General features: G+C 47.8%; 1 protein-coding gene across 1 annotated transcript in view; it reads left to right on the forward strand.

Moving 5' to 3' along the window:
* Window positions 1-18,143, forward strand: part of ADAMTS14 (ADAM metallopeptidase with thrombospondin type 1 motif 14) — an 83,680-nt gene that overhangs the window by 34,461 nt on the left and 31,076 nt on the right. Inside the window, exons 5-6 of the mRNA XM_058298978.1 lie at window positions 14,993-15,076; window positions 15,721-15,868. Of these exons, the coding sequence (XP_058154961.1) occupies window positions 14,993-15,076; window positions 15,721-15,868 (232 nt within the window). The remainder of the gene's footprint in view (window positions 1-14,992; window positions 15,077-15,720; window positions 15,869-18,143) is intronic.

Below are 18,143 nucleotides of genomic sequence, written 5' to 3' on the forward strand. Positions count from 1 at the left end.
TCAAAATCTACTCAGCCAGTAAGTGGTGAGGCGGGATTCAAACTCAGATCTGTCTGATTCCCGAGTGTGCTTTTCCCTTTCTGCTGCTGTGGCAGAACTTGGGGACAAGCAGCTGTGGAGAGGAGGGAGAAGGAAGATCCCTGGACTCCTGGCCTGGGGAGTGGGAGGCGTGCTGCCCCTGGACGGATGAGCTTCCTGAGACGCAGCCCTTAAGCAGAGTTGGAACCTGGAGCGTGGTTCCCAGGCGTGATTCCCGGCTGGGGTTGGGGCTGCCAGCGGGGGGCAGGGCCAGAGTCAGGCTCTGCTCATGCCTGCTCACGCTCCTCAGCCTGGGGTGACGTGCCCAATCTCTGCGGTGAGCACTTCCTTGGATGTGGGGACGCTGGCGTCCTCCCAGGGCTGGAGCTGGCGCGAGGGGCGGCGGGGGGAAGAGGCCCTGGTATTGGTTCTGTCTGAGCCAGGCTGCAGCCAGAAGCTTCCAGGCTCTGCTTTCTCCAGGACCACTCTGGGCAGCTCACCTGTCTGGGTGGCAGGCTCCCTGTCAGCCCCCACCCCGCCCTCCCAGACAGACTACAGCACAAAGGTCCTGGCAGTGGCTGCTGGGGAGTTGGCTGGTGCTCCTGCGGGCATCGTGCCAGCTTCCGACCGGCTGGGAGCCCTTGCGGAGCCCAGAGCCCATTCAGGCGTCCTGCTTGGAAAAGCCTGGTGCTCCTTCCACACCCAGGAGGTTTGGGTGTGGACAGCTGTCAGGCATGGCCTTGGTGGCCTCGGCCAGGGAGGGTGGCATTCCGTTGGCACATGGTGCATGGTAAATAGTCATCATGAGGTCTGGTTTTGAACACCACAAAAACTGCATTCATGCTGACAGTTTCCCTTGCCAGGCCTTCTCCTTTCAGGGGTGTGTGGGCCTTCAGAGCAGCTCATCCTCCTTGTGGAAGGATACAAATCCCTTCCTCCTTTTTTTTGTCCCTTTCCTCTTCTTCTGTCCCTTCATCTCCCCCAGAACAAACAAAAACCTAACACTGCTTTTAGGCACTCAGACCCCAAAAACTGAAAGCAAAAACTGACTCACTCTAAAGCTGTGATTCTCAACTGGGACAATTTCCATCCCTGCCCCCCTTGGACTTTTAGATATGTCTGGGGACATTTTTTGATCGTCACAATTGGCATCTAGTGGGTAGAGGTCAGGGACGCTGCTGAACATCCTGTAATGCTCAGGACAGTCCCCTCAAAACCAGTAATTACCAGTATCAACATCAAAATGCCCTTAGTGCCATGGCTGGGAAAGCCCACTCTAGGAAGGGCCACCGGGCCCCACACATGGGGCTTATGTTGTGAAAGCAAGCCCACTGGGCAGAGACCAGGCTGAACCGCAAAAGAGTGAACGGTGAGGTTCTGTGCGCAGGAGAAGTCAGGCCCACGAGTGTCTTCGCAGCTCACCAAGTGCTCAGTTGATATACTGGAGTTCAGACTCCTGAAATCCTGTTTCTGGGGGTGATGTCATGGGCCACCTGTCGGCTCCCAAAATGGAAAGGAGAAGGTTCACACCAACAGATGCCATTCATGGAGCACATACAGTGTACTAGCTCTGCCCTTCCCCGTGCTTGACATTTGCCATCACCCTCATCCTTGACGCACAAGGTGCCTTCCCTCCACACTACAGATGAGGAGCTGTGGGCTCCGAGAGGTGAGGTCACAGCCGGGCCTCCACACTGCCTCTCTATGCACACGGGCAGACCCGGGCTGGACGTAAAGGCGCCTGCATTTTGCAAATTGGTTGTGGGGGATAAGTGCTGAGCATTGTGGCCTTGTGAAAGGGACTCTGTTGCACTGGGTGGGCCGTCCCTTGTGCTCTCTGGAGCCACACTACACAAACAGCCTGGGCGTGAGGTGTGCTGAGCAGCTGGGTGCCAGGAGAACTCTCAGCCAAGAGGCATGCCGGTTGAAAGTGCTAGCGTAGCCCACACAAGCCCTTTGAAGAACGGGGCCATGACCATGAACTTGGGGCGAGGGAATGGAACTGCTGAGCTTGCAGCAACTAAGAAACAAATCAAGACACTCAGTGAGACACCTCAGCCTCCAAGATCTGACCGGTGAGCTCCCAGACAGGGTCTGCCCATGGGACACGTAAGTGAACATGCATCATGGAGAGGTCTCAGCGTCCCAACCCAGAGGAAACCAATGCTCGGCCCTGGCCACTGCATGGTCAGTCCCCGAGGGCCTGGGAAGGGCAGGGAGCTCAGTCTGCAGGCAGCAAGTACGTTACTGATATACATTCATGCACACTCGGGCATGCACATGCACATAAATTACATGCTTGCACACCCATGATATATACATGCACACGTGTAGTCATTACCCATGCGAGTGATACAGGTATGTTTGTGTAGGTACATGTACCCACATGTACCACACCAAATCTAGTGTGCACACACAGACAAGCTCATGCATACGTATGAACACACGCCGCATTTCATTAAGTCTAGGACACCGTTGATTGTCAGATGTACCATCATTTTATGTACTTAAGAAAGAAAAACATGCCACCAATTAAACTATGATACAATCTTATGATTTAGCATTTTTTATTTTATACTTAATTACAAGAGCTCTTTTAGACTTATTTAGACATAGATTTTATTACATTTCACATAGATATGAAAATATGGAAAACGAAGGTATTCCTAAAAATTCCTTTCACTCAGAGTGTTAGTCTTCCAAGTCACATTTCAGCAGAGTAATCACGGTCAGTACTGCCCCCGGCGCCTTCAGGAGCACCGGTGAGGCCGCACTTTGTAATAGTGCGCTCCACTCTTACCCCTGGGATTTCGTCCAAGCCACTGACACCCATTCTACAAGTCCTGATGCTGGCGAGTTCTCAGCCTTACCTGAGGGTGTCAGTGGGAGGTTTTCAGACACCTGCGAGCACTCACATTCCTCTCTGATTGTCCTGAAATGGTTCCTTGCCCGAAACATCCAGGGTTGTGGTGTCCCGTGAAGCCACCAGGAATAACAAAGGGATTGCACAGGCAATGACCACCACGTGGCACCTGCTCCCTGGCCTAAAGCCATCGTAAACGTGAGAAGAGCGATGAAATGCAGTATGTGTCTCAGGTGCCCAGGGCGTGGGCACTCACGGCCCGTGCAGTGACCGCATGCCCAGCTGTTAGTGGGGCCGGGACTGCAGGGCCAGAGGGATGATCCAAGCTCCTGGGACTTCATGCTGCATTCACCTCCCTAGGACTTAGAAAGGTCAGGAGAGGTCATTGTGGCTGTCCCCCTGTCTTCAAGCAGTGCTGTCAATGTTCAGAGGCAGCAAGTTCAGAGCAGGGAAAGCACACGAGCAACTCAGGTGTTCAGGCGACCTGGGTTTGAACTCTGACCGTGTTTGCTATCCTTAGACGATCACTTCATCGCCTTGGGCCTCCTTTTCTCACCATTAACATCAGGATAATATACCCTTCTCCCTGGAGCTCCTTGGAGAAATGGCTGATTCCAGGTCTGGGGCAGGGAATATACAATATGAGCCTGGAGTATCTTGTAGTGCTAGAAAGTAAAGAACTGCTCAAAAACCCAAAATGATGGGGTTATGTTAAAAGAACACAGGAGCCAAATGAAAGAACTCCTAATGGCCAATGCTGAACAAGTTGAGCCACAAAATAATGTAGGGATAGATTATAGCCCAGGGTATAATATCAATATCCACGGCCCATACTGATATAAATAACGATCAAATAAGTAAATGGGGGAGAAGAGACAATTCTCCCATGCAGAAGAATTCCAAATAGTTTATGTAGATATTCCTTCCTCAAGGAGGTGGATCTTGACTCCCTACTTACCAAGTGTGGGTTGCACTTAGTGACTCCGTTCTAAAGAGTATGTATGAATGGAAAGCATACGTGTAGTGTGTGTGGAAAGGAGGGGAAAGAGTAACCTGGCATCGGAGACCCCTGGCAAACGCTCCCTCCGCCAGGTGCAGAGGCTCACCTGGGGGATGAGTTGTGCTGACAGAATGTGCTCATGACGTGACGTGGTAAGGATGCACATTCCCTCTGGGGTCTTCCTCCTCAAAACCCGTCACCCCTGTCTAAGTATGTGCAAATGGAAGCTGAACCTCAGATTGAAGGACAGGCATGGAATTCCTGACCAGTACTCCTCAAAACCGTCAAGGTCGTCAAACACTAGGCAAGTAAAAAAAAACTGTCACAGCCTAGAGAATTGTAAGGAGACATGATGACCAAATTCATGAGGGATCCTGGGAACAGATGCAGGACATTAGACAAAAATGAAGGTAATCTGAAATAAGAATGGACCTGAGATGATGATAATGTGTCAGTATTGGTTCATTAGATTGACAAATGTACCGTAGTAATGTTAACTCTAGGGGCACTTGGGTGTGTGATATAGGAAAATCTGTAATATTCTTGCAACTTTTCTGTAAATGTAAAAGGTTTCTAAAATAAAAAGTTTATTTGAAAAAATAGGGATAGTACTTCCTTGTGGGCAGGTGGCTGGGAGGTTTCAGGGAGGTGACGGAGGGGACCTCATGGGCTGTGCCAGCCTTCAAGCTGCAGTTACTGCTTTCTCTTCTGTTTGAGTGCGGGGTGGGCTTAATGCCCCAGGGTCTTGCCAGGACTAGCCCCCCTCAGCCCTCCCTGTTTGAAAACTGCCTGAATCTGGCTGCCAAGCAGTAGGTGGACATTCTGCTCTGTAGCTCCGCAGGGCAGATGTTCCCTAAGTCAGGGAGCTTGGGGATTGCCAAGGGGAGGCTGGTCTTGGCTTGGCCCACAGGACAGGCTGCCAGCTGCCCTCCCATGGGCTTCCCCCGGGCCCAGCTCTCTCCTCCAGGCACAGGCAAGACCAGGCCTTCCTGCTTGAGGTGCCCAGAGCTCCAACACCAAAGGACTCTCCTTCCAGAATTCCTGCTCCCAGGGCATGACCCCGAAGCCTTCTGGGCCTCACCCTGCAGGGTTACAGGAGAACAGGGAAGGGTTTCTTACAACGATTCCCGGCCTAGGCCCTCTGCAGTTTACTAACACACCACCACCTTGCATTTGGTCCAGTCAGGGTACCTGCTTGACAGGAGGAGAAGATATTTGAAAGCAGATTCTAGAAACAGGCCCAGGAGGTTTCCGCGAAGATGGTACACTAGAAAGATACAGGACTCTCTTCTCTCCTAGAAAAATAGCTAGAGGACAGGCAGAATAGCCTGGGAAAAAAATCTTCTCGGTTTTAGGACATGAGGGGAAGGCTAGACAATGCCCAGAAGAGAGGGACAAGGAAAAGAATCGTGAAGGCACACCTGTGAGTTAAAAGCAACAGCTGCAACTGTTGTCATCCTCCCCCATCCTACAGACACTTGAGTTCTCAGGCCTCAGGGCCAACAGCTACAGACAAAGGGGGCTGCAGGGATCAGCCTCCCCAGGAAAGGGGAGAGAGAGGACACAGCCTAAGCCTGAATCAGCTTTGACCCACAATTTTGGTCTGCTGTGTCCCAGGACCCCTTCCAGGCTGGGTGGGGCCGCACCGTTTTTTTTGCCTTAGGAGCTGGCAAGGGACTAAAGAGATATAACGCTCTCACTCAGCATCTCTACTGACTGGGCATGGTTGTTGAAGACTCAGAGGGAGTGAAATTATTCCCTGCCTGGGAAAATAGAGAGGGCTGCCAGCAAAGGTTGGAGAACTGCCTCTGAAACGTTTGAATTACGAGGGTCTTGGCCTCCACCTTGATCCAGTCTGTGTTGCCGCAAATGCTGACAGGCTTTGAACTGAGAGGGCTGGCAAAGAGCACCATCTACTGACAGACTAAGGAAGTGCACATGAGGAAATTAAAAGCAAGTTAGAGTTTTTTCCAGCCTTTCCAGCCTCCCTACCCAAGGCCTTTGGAAGTAGGTCTGCAACCCATTACTGGGTCCAGGGCCCAGATTTGAGCAACTAACAGGGAAAATTCTAAAGACCCAGACCAGGTTAAACCAAGAATCAAGAACAGCAGTAACACACAACCTCCTGCCACTAAATCCCTATGAGAGAGAAATAGAGCATCTGAGTAATCTTACCATCATAATCAGTTGCCTAGACATCAGCAAAAAAATTACAAGACCCACTAAGAAAATGGAAGAAATGGCCCAAGGAAACGAATATATCAAAGCCCCAGAAAAGACATAGGATTTGAGACAACCAATCAACAAGATGCACAGAAATTTCCAAAATAAAATTAATGAGTTGAAAAACAATATGCCTAAAGAGATAAAAGGACATCAAGAAGACACTGAGAGAGCACGAAGAAGAATTTGAAAACCTGAATAGAAAGCAGAGTTTATGGGAATGAAAGACATGATAGGTGAGATGAAAAAACACATTAGAGGCATACAACAGAAAGACTTGAAATGATAGAAGAAAAAATAAGTAATACCAAAGACAGAACAGCTGAAATTGAAGAGAGAGAAGAATGGAAAAAATTGAAGAGAGGGGAGTTGAATAACACAAAACACAGCAACATTCATGTCATGGGAATTCCAGAAGAAGAAGAGAAGGGGGAAAGTGTAGGAAGAGTATTTGAGAAAATAATGGCTGAAAACTTCCCAATGCTCATGAAAGAAATGAACTCACATGTCCAAGAAGCACAGCATACTCCACTTAGGATAAATCCAAATAGACCTACTGCAAGACACATACTACTCAGAATGTCAACTGTCAAAGATAAAGAGAAACTTCTGAGAGCAGCAAAGGAGAAGCAAACCATCACATACAAGGGACATCCAGCAAGACTTAGTGTGGATTTCTCATCAGAAACCATGGTGGTGAGAAGACAGTGATATGATACAATTAGGATACTAAAAGAGGAAAACTGTCAGCTCACAATTCTTTATCCAACAAAATTGTCCTTCGAATATGAAGGTGAGTTTAAAATATCCACAAATGAACAGAAACTAATAAAGTTTGTAAAAAAGAACCCACTTTTACAGGAAATATTAAGGGAGTCTTACAACCTGAAAGAAAAAGACCAGGAGAGAGAGGCTTGGAGTAAAGTATAGAAGACAAGAATAGCAGAAAGGATAATCAAAGAGGAAAAAGACAGATGAAAATAAGACATGACATATGAAAACCAAAAAATAAAATGGTGGAAGTAAATAATGCATTTACAGTAAAGCATTGAATGTGAATGAATTAAATTCCCCAATCAAAAGATAAAGGCTAACAGAATGATAAAAAAGCATGAGCCATCCATATGCTGCCTACTTAGACCCAGGGATACAAACTGGCTGAAATTGAAAGGTTAGAAAAAGATACTCCATGCAAATAATAATGAAAAAAGAGCAGGAGTAGCTATATTAATATCAGGCAAAACAGACTTTAAATGCAAAAAAGTTCTAAGAGATACAGAAGGCTATTATATGTTAATAAAAAGGACAATTCACCAGGAAAAAAGTAACATCATAAATATCTAAGTACCTAACCAGGATGCCCCAAAATACATGAGACAAACTCTGGCAAAACTGAAGGGAGAAATAGATACCTCTACATTAATAGTTGGAGGCTTTAGCACACTACTCACATCATTAGAAAGAACAACTAGTCAGAAGATCAACAAGGAAACAAAAAACTCAAACAATGCGATAAATGAGCTAGACGTAACAGACATATACAGAACGTTGCACCCAAATTCAGCAGGTATACATTTTTTGCAAGTGCTCATGGATCTTTCTCTAGGATAGACTACATGTTAAAGCACAATGTGGGTCTCAATAAATATAAAAAGATTGAAATTATGCAAAGCACCTTCTCAGATCATAATAGAATGAAACTGGAAATCAATAATACACAGGAAAGAGGTAAAGTCACAAATGTGTGGAGGCTGCACAACACACTCCTAAATAATCAGTGGACCAAAAAAATTAGTAAATATATTGAGATAATTGAAAATGAGAACACAGCCTATCAAAACTTATGGGATACGGCAAAGGCAGTCCTGAGAGGGAAATTTATAACCCTCAATGCCTATTTTAAAATAAAGAAAGAGCTAAAATCAAAGATCTAACTGAACAATTGTAGAAAATAGAAAAAGAACAGCAAGCCAGTTCCAAAGCAAGCAGAAGGAAAGAAATAATAAAGATTAGAGCAGAAATCAATGAAACTGAGGGGGAAAAAAAGAGAAAATCAACAAAACCTAAAGTTTGTTTGTTTGTTTGTTTATTATTTTTAGGTACTGAGGCCGGGGATTGAACCTGGGACCTCATATGTAGGAAGCTGGCCCTCAACCACTGAGCCACATCAGCTCCCCTGAGTTGGTTTTTCCTTTTGTTTGTTTGTTTTTTTGTTTTTAGGAGGCGCCAGGAACTGAACTCAGGACTTCCCTTTTGGGAAGCAGGTGCTCCACAGCTGGAGCCACATCTGCTCCCCCAAAAGCTCGTTCTTTGAGAAGATCAATAAAATTGACAAACTCTTAGCTGTGCTAACAAAGAAAAAAAGAGAGAAGACACAAATAAATACAATCAGAAAAGAAAAAGAAGTTACAACTGACCCCACAGAAATAAAAGGGGTCATAAGAAGACATTATGAGAAATTGTATGCCAACAACCCAGACGACATAGATGAAATGACAAATTCCTTGAAATGCACAAACAACCTACAGTCACAGAGCAAGAACTTAACATATCAAGCATATGTAAAGAGATTAAATCAGTTATCAAAAATCTCCCAACAAAGAAAAGTCGAGGACCAGTTTGTTTCACAGGTGAATTCTACCAAGCATTTTGAGAAAAATTAATACCAGTGCTGTTTAAACTCTTCCAAAAAATTGAAGAGGAAGGAAAATTACCCAATACATTTTATGAAGCCAACATCACCATAATACCAAAACCAGATAAAGACACAAGAAAAGAAATTTCAGACCAATCATTCTGATGAACTGAGATACAAAAATTCTCAAGAAGTTACTTGCGTATAGAATCCAACAGCATATCAAAAGACTTATCTACCATGACCAAATGGGACTTATCCCTGGTATGCAAGGGTGGTTCAACATAAGAAAATCATTTAACTTAATATACAAGATTAACAAACTGAAGGGGAAAAAACCACACATGATCATCTTGATTGATGCAGAAAAGGCATTCAACAAAATAATCCAACATTCTTTTTTTTTTTTTTTTGAGGTACTGGTGCCAGGAATTGAACCTAGACCTTGTATATGGGAAGCCAGTGCTCAACCACTGAGCTACACTGACTGGCTCCCCTGAGTTGGTGTTTTCATTTGTTGGTATGTTGTTTGTTTGTTTGTTTTTTTAACAGGTATCAAATATCAAACCCAGGACCTCATACATGGAAGCAAGCGCTCAACACTTGAGCCACTTCTGCTGCCAGCATCCTTTCTTGATAAAAACAATTGGAAAGATAGGAAGAGAAGTAAAATTCCTCAATATGATAAAGGGCATATATAAACAACACACAGCCAACATCATACTCAATGGGGAGAGATTGAAAGCTTTCCCTCTAAGATCAGTAACAAGACAAGGATGCCCACTGTCACCATTATTCAAAATTGTGCTAGAAGTTCTAGCTAGGGCAATTAAACAAGAAGGAAAAAGGCATCCAAATAGGAAAAGAGGAAGTAAAACTCTCACTATTGATGAATGACATGATCCTATATTTAAATAATTCTGAGATGTCTATGACAAAGCTACTTGAGCTAATAAACAAGTTCAGCAAGTGGCAGGATAAAAGATCAACACAAAAATCAGTAATGTTTCTGTACACTAGTATTGAACAATCAAGGAGGAAATAAGGGAAAAAATTCCATTTACAATAGCAACAAAAAGACTCAAATACCTAGGAATCAATTTAACCAAAGACGTACAGGACTTACATGCAGAAAACTTCAAAACAATGCTAAAATATATCAATGAAAACCTAAACAAATGGAGAGACATTCCATGTTCATGGATTGGGAAACTAAAGATCATGAAGATGTCATTCCTACCCAAACCAATTTATAGATTCAATGCAATACCAATCAAAATTCCAACAGCCTACTTTATAGAAATAGAAATGGCAATTATCAAATTCATTTGGAAGGGAAAGTGCACCCCAATAGCCAAGAGCATTCTTAAAAAGAAGAGCGACATGGGAGGAATTTCACTGCCTGACCTTGAAACATTACAAAGCTACAGTGGTCCAAACATTATGGTATTTGGCATAAAGATAAATACATCAATCAGTGAAATAGAATTGAAGGTCCAGAAATAAACTCTCACCTCTATGGCTACTGGTTTTTGACAAACCTATGAAAGCCATATTAACGGGACAAAACAGTCTTTTCAACAAATGATGCTGGGAGAACTGGATATCCATAATCAAAAGAATGAACGATGTCCCCTATCTCAGTCCCTATACACGAATCAACTCAAAATAGATCAAAGACCTAAATATAAAAGCCAAGACCATAAAACTACTAAAAGAAAATGTAGCTAAGCATCTGAAAGATCTTGTGGGTAGGTAGTGGTTTCTTGTACCTTACACTGAAAGCACAAGCAACAAAAGGAAAAATAGATAAATGGGACCTCCTCAAAATTAGACACTTTCACACCTCAAAGGACTTTGTCAAAAGGGTGAAAAGGCAGCTGACTCAATGGGAAAAGATATTTGGAAATCACATATCTGATAAGGGTTTAATATCCATAATATGTAAAGAGATGCTACAGCTCAACAATATAAAAGACAAGTGACTCAATTGAAAAACTGGGCAAAGACTTGAGTAGACATTTGTCCAAAGAAGAAATACAAATGGCAAAAAAAAACTGAACACATAAAAAATGTTCAACATCACTAGCAATTAGGGAAATGCAAATCTAAGCTACCATGAGCTATAATTTCACATCTGTTAAAAATGCTACTATTAAAAAGAACGAACTACAAGTATTGGAGAAGGTGTGGAAAGATAGGACAATTTTTCACTGTTGGTGGGAATGGAGAATGGTATAGCCACTGTGGAGAGTATTTGGCAGTTCCTAAAGAAGTTGAATATAGACTTGCCACGTGACCCAGCAATACCTCTACTGGTATATACCCAGAAGAACTGAGAGCAGTGACACAAATAGACATCTGCACACCTACGGTCATAGCAGTGTTGTTCACGATAGCCAAAAGATGGAAACAACCCAGGTGTCTTATCACCTGATGAATGGATAATGTGGTATATGTATGTAATAGAATATTATGCAGCTGTAAGAAGAAATGAAATTGTAAAGCATATGACAACATGGATGAACTTGGAGGACTTTATGCTGAGTGAAGCAAGCCTGACGCAAAAGGACAAAGACTGCACGATTGAGCTACTGTCAACTAAATATATTGTGTAATCTCATGGAGTTAATAACTAGAATATGGGTCACCAGAAAATAGAATGAGTTAGAGAATGGAAAGCTGATGCTTAACGTATGCAGAATTGGTATAAAGGATGTGTGTTAATCTTTGGAACTCAATAGAAAAGGTGAAAGCCCAACATAATGTTTGTAACTAGCGTACTATTATGTAGTGTGACAGTGGTTTAAAGGGAAAGTCCAAGGTTATACATATTACTAAAAGTAGAGCTAAAATACCTAACATGGGAATGTATAGCATAGCAAGTCCTCCTAGGACAAGCCCGGGGTATTGGGGTTGAGGAGGACAATGGCTGAAGGCATTTGTATTAGTCAGGTTCTCTAGGGAAACAGAATCAACAGGAGATATCTGTCAGTAGTAAGAGATTTTATCTGAGTCTCTCACGTGACCGTGGGGATGCACAAGTCCAAGTTCCGCAGGCAGGCTGCAAACCAGGGGTTCTGATGAAAGTCCAATGAAGGTCCTTGATGAGTTCTGGGAGATGTTGGCTGTCTAAAAACGAGCTGGGAAATTCTCACTCAATGCTGGAATCACTTCCCCTTTTAAGGCATTCAGTTGATTGGGTTAATCGTCGCTCATTGCTGATGGCAATCTCCCTGATTGATGTAATTGTAATCAGGTATACGATGTACCACTGTGGTAAAGTCAATGGTGACTAAAGTCCATAAATGCCCTTGTTGTTTTTTTTTTTTCATGCATATTCCTTTTATTTAACACTTACTATAAAAAATTATTTTTTCATGTTTGGACTTGGATCTCTTTAAGCCATTTTCTTTTTTTTTTTTTCCTTTATTTTCATTTAAATGTTGCATTAAAAAAATATGAGGTCCCCATATACCCCCACCCATCTACCCCACTCCTCCCATATCAACAACCTCTTCCATCATCGTGGCACATTCACTGCACCTGGTGAATACATTTTGGAGTCTGCTGCACCACATGGACTGTGGTCTACGTTGTAGTCTACACTCTCCCCCAGCCCACCCAGTGGGCCATGGCAGGACACACGATGTCCAGCATCTGTCCCTGCAGCACCACCCAGGACAACTCCAAATCCTGAAAATGCCCTCACATCATATCTCTTCTTCCCTCTCCCTACCCTCAGCAACAACCATGGCCACTTTCTACAATTTCTTCCCTTACTAATCACAGTAGTTCCCCAGCAAAACACCAGTAAGTCCGCTCTAATCTACACTCTATTCCTCCATCCTGTGGACCCTGGGGTGTTGAAGTCCAGTCCCTCTACTTCAAGAGGGGGCTTAGCATAAATGCCCTTGTATTACAGTTAGCCCAGTGCTTGCTTGACCAAACAACTGGGCACAAGTACCTCGCCGTGTTGACACATGAGCCTAACCATCACAGCATTTAAGCATTCCGCCCCCCTTCCCATCTTCTTTGCTCCTCTGGGGAAGGGGAGCAGGGCCAGAAAGAAGCCCCCCTGTCAGTTGAACTTTCTGTCAGTCCGTCCTTGCTGTAGGGTGTTGGGAGGGGACTGGTTTGCCCCAGTGGGTGCTGGTCTTCAGTCTCACTAATTAACTGGACCCGGATGTGGGCGCCGGCATGCCTGCAGCCAGAGCCCCACGCGGCTGCTCTGAAGTCCAGCCGCTCCTGTACTGGGGCAGCTGCCAGTTCTGGGCACTAGAGAGCCCGGTGCTGGGGCTGGGCCTCCACAGTGCCTGCCGCTTTTGCTGCCAAGCTCTGGGCCCCAGCCTGGCTGTCAGTCCTCGGCTGGCCCAGAAGAGGTGTCTGTCCAGATGCAGGGCTCCAATTACCCCCCCTCCCCTCCCCCAGAGACGCTCAGGCCTGTCGGCCTGGAAGCACCCTCGCTCCGTGTGTGGCTGACAACCGCCCCCTTTGTGGCTTGTAGGTCGATTCCTTTGCTTATGAAAAAAGAATTGGTGATTGAGGGACATGGAGAGACAGGAGTGATGAGAACCGGAGCAGGCAGGAGACCCGCCCCCAGCCCTGGCAAGTCCTGCAGGAGAGAGGAGGCGGGGCCCGTGCCCGTGGGCCTGCCTGCCTTGTGTGGCTCACTCATGGGTCCCGGATGTTTTCGCGTGCTAGCGTGCCAGCCCCATCACAGGGCCGTTATTATCCTCATTCTACAGGAAAAGAAACAGAGGTTCTATGGAGTGACCTGACCTGCCACAAGTCACATACCTCAAAGGGGCAGAGTCGGAATTTGAACCCAGCACTCTAAGAAGTGACTTCTTTCTGAGTCTCTACATGCCCAACGATAAGGGATTAGTTAAATAAGTGATGGTCTATAACATGTGTTTTAAATACACAGAATAATGTTAAATGAAACAAGCAAAATACAGACTGTATATTCAGTCAGCTTTATAAGATAACCTCGATGTGTAGATACACGTACTCAGCACAGAGGTGCGGAAGGAAGTGTGGTAGCTGTGGTTATGTAGCCGGCTAATAATAGTCTAGGGGATTTAATTTTCTTCTTTTACTTTTTAGTACTTTGCAAATTTTTTCACAGTGAAATGTTTTATATCCACGAGAAAAGAAGTTCTTTAAAACAAAAAAGCTGGAGTTTTCCAGTAATGGGACTGGCGTCTCAGGAGTGGGTGGGCTCCCTGCCCTTGGGAGTGGACAAGCAGGGGCCGAGGTCCGTCTGTCATGGGTGCTGCTCAGGGCCTTCCTGGACAGGATGTGGATGGGACTGGGGCGTCGCCGCGATGCTCGGATTCTTTGAGAACCGTGTGAGGAACTGCCCCACCGTTCCCGGGGCCCACAGGGAGAAGGGAGTTTCCAAGACTGTGCTCCTCAAACCTGACCATGCCCGAGAGTCACCTGGAGTCTTGTTCAAGTGCAGATTCTGCCTCGCTGGGTCTGGGGTGCCGCCAGAGTCTGCGTGTCTGAGTGGTTCCAGGCGGTGGGTGCCGGCGCTGCTGCCCCCAGGCCCTGCAGCACCGCTTTCCTGGGCTCGCCCTGAAGGGGTGTCCACTGCTGCCCCCAGGCCCTGCAGCTTTCCTGGGCTCGCCCTGAGGGGGTGTCCGTGGCTGCCCCCAGGCCCTGCAGCTTTCCTGGGCTCGCCCTGCAGGGGTGTCCGCGGCTGCCCCCAGGCCCTGCAGCACCGCTTTCCTGGGCTCGCCCTGAAGGGGTGTCCACTGCTGCCCCCAGGCCCTGCAGCTTTCCTGGGCTCGCCCTGAAGGGGTGTCCGTGGCTGCCCCCAGGGCCTGGGCACTGCGGGGCAGGCAGATGATTCCATGGTCACTGGGAAGATAGAGGCCAGGAGGAGCGACCTGAGCTGGGGTTCCCTGAGCCGTGTGACGTTTCTGCAAGGGGCTCTTGCAGGGAAACGGAAATGGAAGGGCGCGCGTCATGGCCACAGGCGCGGAGCCTGAGGCCGGGCTCCTCCAGGCTTCGGCTTGGTGGAGAGAGCTCAGGGTTTTGGATCCTGGCTCTGCAGCTTATTGGCTACGGGTCCTCGGGCAAGGTATTTCCCTCCCGCAGCCTCAATGTCTTCACCTGTCAAGTAGGAACAAGAATGCCCGCCTGATAGGCTTACGGAGAGGGTGAAATAAGATCACCTGGGCACGTGGTAGGTCCTTCCCAGGGTCTGTGTCCCCTTACACTGCATGCTCCTCTCTCCTCTCAGGTGGATGAGATATACCACGACGAGTCCCTGGGGGTCCACATAAACATTGCCCTGGTCCGCCTGATCATGGTCGGCTACCGACAGGTGAACGCCTTGGGGGCAGGTGGGGTCGGGCCAGCTATGGGGTGGGGTGGGTGAGGGGACAGGCATCTAGGAGAAAAGTGGACCCCAGAGTCAGAACCCTGAGAGCATTAGGAATGAAGGTCTTCAGTGGTGGAGGCAGTTGGGGGTGGTAAGTGGGTCCCCTCCAGTCGGGGGAACGGCCTGTCCTGGGCCGTCCAGCTGGAAGGGCCTATCCTTGAGGAAGTGGCGGGAGGGCAGTGATGAGACCAAGGCTGCCCTGGCTGAGCCCTGGGCCCTGCCACCTCAGACCTGCCCCTGTGCTCCCCAAATGGGTGACGAACAGGATCCTAGTGTGAGGATTAAATGACCTAGTGGATGTGAGGTGCCAGCACAGAGGAAATGCTTTTCCTATGTCCACACGTTTGTCCGTAACAACACCTGCCCTGCAGATTAGTTGAGGGTGTGAGAAATGATGTGTGCCAGCTTCCTGGGGCACACAGCAGGTGCAGGGCCCAGCTCAGCACTTGGCACATGGGTGCTCGATACTCCCCTGAAGTAGGGAGGGCTGGGTCAGGACAGCCGGGTGCTCCTGGGCCTCGGTGTCCTCAGCTGTAAAGGGAAGGAGGGCGGCCACAGGGCTCTGACCGCTGCACCCTGCGTTGCAGTCCCTGAGCCTGATCGAGCGCGGGAACCCCACGCGCAGCCTGGAGCAGGTCTGCCGCTGGGCGCACTCCCAGCAGCGCCAGGACCCCGGCCATGCTGAGCACCACGACCACGTCGTCTTCCTCACCCGGCAGAACTTTGGGCCCTCAGGTATGCAAGGTGCTGTGTTTGCCATGGCCAGGTGTGTGCAGACGGGCAGGTGTGTGCAGGTGTGGCAAATGGGCTTTCTCTGGGGCCCACCGGGGAGGCACGAGGGGCAGCGCTCCCTGTCAGCATATCACCTGTGGGACTCTGGGGTCAAGACATGGATGGACAGGTGGGTGGGCTCTGGAATGGCTTCTTGGGGACCAGGAGAAACGGAGGGTCCACACTCTGGTTCCTGCTGCCTTGATTGACCCTGGAGGCAGCTGTGAATGGGCTTGACGAGCCCCGGGTGTCTTCTGGGTGCTTCTCTCCTCTTGGCTGCCTCTGGGGTGCCTAGGGTGGAGCTTGCATGGGCTGGGGAGCTCTTTGTCTGGGCTCTGCCTCCAGCTCCACGCCTTGCTTGCCCAGATGGCCGAGAGCTCGTGATTCCCTGGATTCCAGCTCTCCCTGCTATCAAGTGGGGAAAATAATAATACCTCCTTCCTCCATTTCAGGGCTGGCAGTATTGGCACTGCAGGTGCTCTGCAGACATATGAAGCTATGTTTCTGTTTGGGGAAACCGAGGCACAAAGTGGTCAAGTCATCTCCCCACGCTCCACTGTAGAGTGGGGACAGATTTTGAGACTCAAACTCGGATTTCCAGGCTCCAAATCAGGGGTTCTTAACCTTTTTCTTTTATTTTTTGAGGTCCCGGGGCTGGGGATTGAACCCGAGACCTTGTATGTGGGAAGCTGGCACTCAACCACTGAGCCACATCGGCTTCCCTGAGTTGGTTTCATCATTTCTTTTGCTTGTTTGTTTCTGTTTTTTTCAGGAGGCACCGGATACCGAACCCATGTGGGAAGTGGGTGCTCAACTGCTTGAGCCCCATCTGCTCCCCATAACCTTTTTTTTTTGTTTCAAGGACCCCTTTGCCAGATAGGTGAAAACCACAGACCCCTTACTAAGTCCACACTGTGCTGTGTATTAGTTAATAAATATATCACACTCACACCAACACATCCCCACAAGAATAATGTTTCTTTTTTTTTGAATTTCAGTTCAACTCTTGGTAAGAACCCCTGCTCTAAATTGAGGGCTTCCTGTTTTTTTCTGGTTTGATGCTGGAAGTGAGTCAGTTAGCAGTGACACCCCCCAAAAGGCTTCTTGTCTGAATCAGCCACCCTAAGTGTGATACACACATACACGTACATGCATGCACTTGCACCACACACAGCAAATCCCAGGCCTCTGGTACAATAGGGGTCCCAGAAACCCCTCCCCACAAAATCCTTATCATTATACTCCCCAAACGGTCTCAAATGAATGAATATTTCAGCAACTCTGGAAACAGCGAATAGCTGTCAGGTGGCTGCAGGCCCGCAGTGTGCTCAGGCAAGGGGCACTCTGGACCATCACCTGCCTCAGAGGGGGGTGCGGTAGGGCCTTCTCTGGCTCAGTCTCCTCCCCAGCCCATAGTTGGGCCCAGGGTCAATCTTTTTTAAAAATATTTATTTATTTATTTCTGTTCCCCCCCACCCCATTCATTTGCACTTGCTGTGTCTGTACGTCTTCCATGTTTCTTTAGGAGGCACCAGGAACTGAACCCATGACTTCCGATGTGGGAGGGAGGTGCCTAATCGCTTGAGCCACCTCCATTATCTGCTTTGTTGTGTCTCTCATTATGTTTTTCTCTTATGTTTCTTGTTGCATCATCTTGTAGTGTCAGCTCGCCAGGTCTGTGCATCATGCCAGCTCCCTGTCTTGCTCATCATCTTTAGGAGACACCGGGAATCTCCCTCTCTGTTTTTGTTGTCCACTCATTATGTTTTCCTTCTTGTGTCTCTTTTGCATCATCTTGTTGCATCAGCCTGTCATGCCTGCCCATCATGCCAGCTCACTGTCTTCTTTAGGAGGCACCGAGAACCAAACTAGGGACCTCCCATATGGTAGGAAAGAGCCCAATCGCTTGAGCCACATCCACTTCCCGGGGTCAGTCTCGGGAGCAGGCCTCTCAGCACCGCCTGGCCCCAGGCATGGCCTGGCCGGTGTCGGCTGCTGTTGTTGCTGCCCAGCCCAGCCCACTGCACTGCCCCCGGCTCCCGGAAGACCCTGCCCGACCCGTGTCTGCACTTTGCCATGCTCTCCTCCACCAGTCCTTCAAGGCTCTCACCTGTCCTTCAAGGCTCCCATGCCCCCCCATAAGTCATTCCCTGGTCCTCCTCGACCCTCCAGCTGAAACCATCCCCTTCCTCCAAATCACTCCTGCACACCCCACTGGCCTCCTCGGAGTCCAGCCATC

The sequence above is a fragment of the Dasypus novemcinctus genome, chromosome 6 (assembly GCF_030445035.2).
Source record: "Dasypus novemcinctus isolate mDasNov1 chromosome 6, mDasNov1.1.hap2, whole genome shotgun sequence".
NCBI lineage: Eukaryota > Metazoa > Chordata > Mammalia > Cingulata > Dasypodidae > Dasypus > Dasypus novemcinctus.